At 39.7% G+C, this 3,050-nt stretch overlaps 1 protein-coding gene across 1 annotated transcript; it reads left to right on the forward strand.

The window, feature by feature from the left end:
- Nucleotides 1–1,827: 1,827 nt before the first annotated feature.
- On the forward strand, nt 1,828–2,600 carry LOC110314754 (protein phosphatase 2C-like domain-containing protein 1; the record flags this gene model as incomplete). The annotated part of the gene is made up of 1 exon (XM_021188984.1): nt 1,828–2,600. A coding segment is annotated over one exon (773 nt), but the record flags the coding sequence as incomplete, so codon positions are not given.
- Between the last annotated feature and the right edge of the window lie 450 nt (nt 2,601–3,050).

The following is a 3,050-nucleotide window of genomic DNA, read 5'->3' on the forward strand; positions in this document are numbered from 1 at the left end:
TAAGTTAAGAATTGAAGAAACAGAATTGAACACATTAGCAACAAAATTCTGATTCCAAGTGTAGCACTGTTTAAGGCCTGAATATTCGTTGATTGTAGACAGGGTTTCCCTGTACGTAGCCTGACTGTCCACTGTGTGTAGCCTAACTCAGAGATCTACCTGCCTCTGCTTCTTGAGTACTGGTACACCACCCCCACCTGACAGAATATCCTTATTTTTAAAGTGTGTGGTACACGCGCATGTATGCCATAGCATGCATGTTGAAGTCAAGGGAGCTTTGGGGATCAGGTTCTCTCCTCCCACCATAAGGGTTCAAGGTCAAACAGGTCATCAAGTGTCTGTACTTACTGAACCATCTCACTGGCCCCGCCAAATTTTGCTTTTAGAACTGGTATATTAAAGTAGGAATTTTAATTTTCAGGGACAGAGTATTCAGATACCAATGCCACCTCAGATATGTTGTGAATCACAATAATGTAGCAAGAACCACTGCTTGTTCTTAAACATATGATGATTCTAAAATCTTGGGGGAAAACAAAACAGAAAATCCACATCACTTTTAACATCATCTTTTAATCTGTTCGGACTAGAGTTAGACTTCAGGACATCAATGAAGCAAAATGTGGCAAACATCACAGGTTTATCTCAACTATGGTCATACCATACTGCTATCTCTTACTGAAGACTTCAATTATCAACTGTCATATTTAGTGTGGCTGCCTATTTCCCCAATAAGAATTTTCATAGAACTTACTGTTTAATTACACATTACAGAAATCTTGGATGGACACTTAGCAGTGGAATTTGAGTTTTAACTTTCACCAGTCACATACATACATATATACATACATACACACATACTTTGTTCATTTATTCATCCATTTATTATTTATTGATTGATTGTGTGTGTATACCTGTATACGAAGGTCAGAAGACAACCTGTAGGAGACAATTCTTTTCACCAAGTGGAACCCAAGAATGGAACTCAAGATTAGCAGGCCTAGTAGCAGCTGCCTTTACCTAATTTTCTTACCAGTCCCCAAGACTACCCGTCCTTTAAGGATTTCTTATTTTTATGTGTATGTATGTGGTCCTGTGCATAGGAGTACAGAGGCCAAGGGCATCAGGTCTCCTTAGACCTGAAACTACAAGCAATTGTGTGCTAACCTACATGATGCTAGTAATTGAATTCAGGTCCTCTGCTAGAGGAGTATGTGCTCATTATTGCTGGGTCACCTCTTGAAACCCCACCAAAGATTTTGTTGTTGTTGTTGTTTGTTTATTATTTGGTGCTGGAAAGATGTTTCAGTGTTTAAGAATACTTGCTGCTCCCCTAGAGAGTTAGAGTTCAGTTTCCAACATCCATTTGGGTGGGTCATGGCAACTAACTTCTGCTCTAGGGAATCCAATACTCTCTCTTCTGGACTCTACAGACATCCACCCTCCTCATGTGCACATACACGTAATTTAAACTTTAAAAACCCTTTATTTGAATATTTAAAAATCTGCTGAATAGATGTTAAGAAACAGTAAAAACCATACTTTGAAACAGTTTCATAAAAATTAATTTAGAAATTACTTTTTGTGACCTGTAGTTTTTGTTTTTAAGTTAAGTGTTTTAAATTCTACTGGTTATCACTGAGATTTGAATTAGGTGGTTTCCCAGTTCAAAATCATATCTGTACAGTGTTGAGCTTACGTATTCTAGAAACAGTTACATGTCATACTTTGTGTTTAGCATTGAAACAGAATTAGTAAATTGCATATGTTAAAACTGATGATTAATCTTTTGATCTCTTTCTCTTAAACAACAAAATACTTGTTTAGGAAATGTGCAAGCAGTCTTGTGCAGAAATGGGAAAGGGTTTTGCCTGACCAAGGAACACACTCTACGAAACACCAAAGAAAGAAGAAGAGCCCTTTACAGTGGAGAAGTGATCAGTTCCGATGACCCCTATGGGCTCTTGGATGGGCACATCAAAACCACCAGGGGTCTTGGATTCCATGGAAACATCAGACTAAAAAAGTCCATTATTCCAGCACCGCAAACGATTTCTGTCCCTATAGATGATTTATGTCAGTTTCTCATCTTAGCCACTAACGGACTTTGGCAAGTTCCGGACAAGAAGGAAGTCACCGCACTGGCAATCACCTTGTTTCATGCATATAAAGGAACACATGTTCCTGTCCCTAAGAACAAACCCTGGCCACCTATAGGCCTCCTTTCCCCACCAGACAGTAGCATCCGAGTGCTGTTCCAGTACCAGCCTGAAAATGAGGACGTTATGTCAACTATAGNTGTAACGCAAGGGTTATCNGACTCAGTATANGCTGAAGCTTCCAGTCATCAAGGTAGATCTGCAGAAACATTTCTTCCAGAAGTGATTCCTCCTCATGACCCTTGCAGCACAAAAGAAAATGGTACTGTAGACACTAAGCAGGAAAGTGAGAAAGAACTATGTATTAAGAATTTCTACAAAGGTGCATCTGAGTACATTGGCTGTGAACTCGTAAGTGCTGCAATAGAAGGTGGTTCCAGAGACAGCATCACTGTCATGGTCATGTTTCTCAATGGAAGTGAGTATCACAGGCTGACATAAAAACATTCCAATGACCTAGAACAGCAAACAGTGCTACAAAGACTCCTGCGAAAACCATGCCTTAGAACAGGAAGGAAATACAAAAGCTGCAGCTTATTTATCCTGTATTATGGTATATACTTTATGTCAAAGACAGAGAAAACTCACGTGTTGCTTTTTACACCACTTCATTTCAACCTGAGCACCTCAATGTAAAACTAAATATTGGTGAACTGTTTTCCTTACTAATTTTTTTCAATTTTTATTAGGTATTAACTTCATTTACAAATGCTATCCCCAAAGTCCCCTATACCCTCCCCCCTATGCTAACCTACCCACCCACTCCCACCACTTGGCCCTGGTGTTCCCCTGTTCTGGGTCATATAAAGTTTGCAAGACCAAGGGGCCTCTCTTCCCAATGATGGCCGACTAGGCCATCTTCTGCTACACATGCAGCTAGAGACATGAGCT

Source organism: Mus pahari, unplaced genomic scaffold (assembly GCF_900095145.1).
Source record: "Mus pahari unplaced genomic scaffold, PAHARI_EIJ_v1.1 scaffold_10480_1, whole genome shotgun sequence".
NCBI classification, from domain to species: Eukaryota; Metazoa; Chordata; class Mammalia; order Rodentia; family Muridae; genus Mus; species Mus pahari.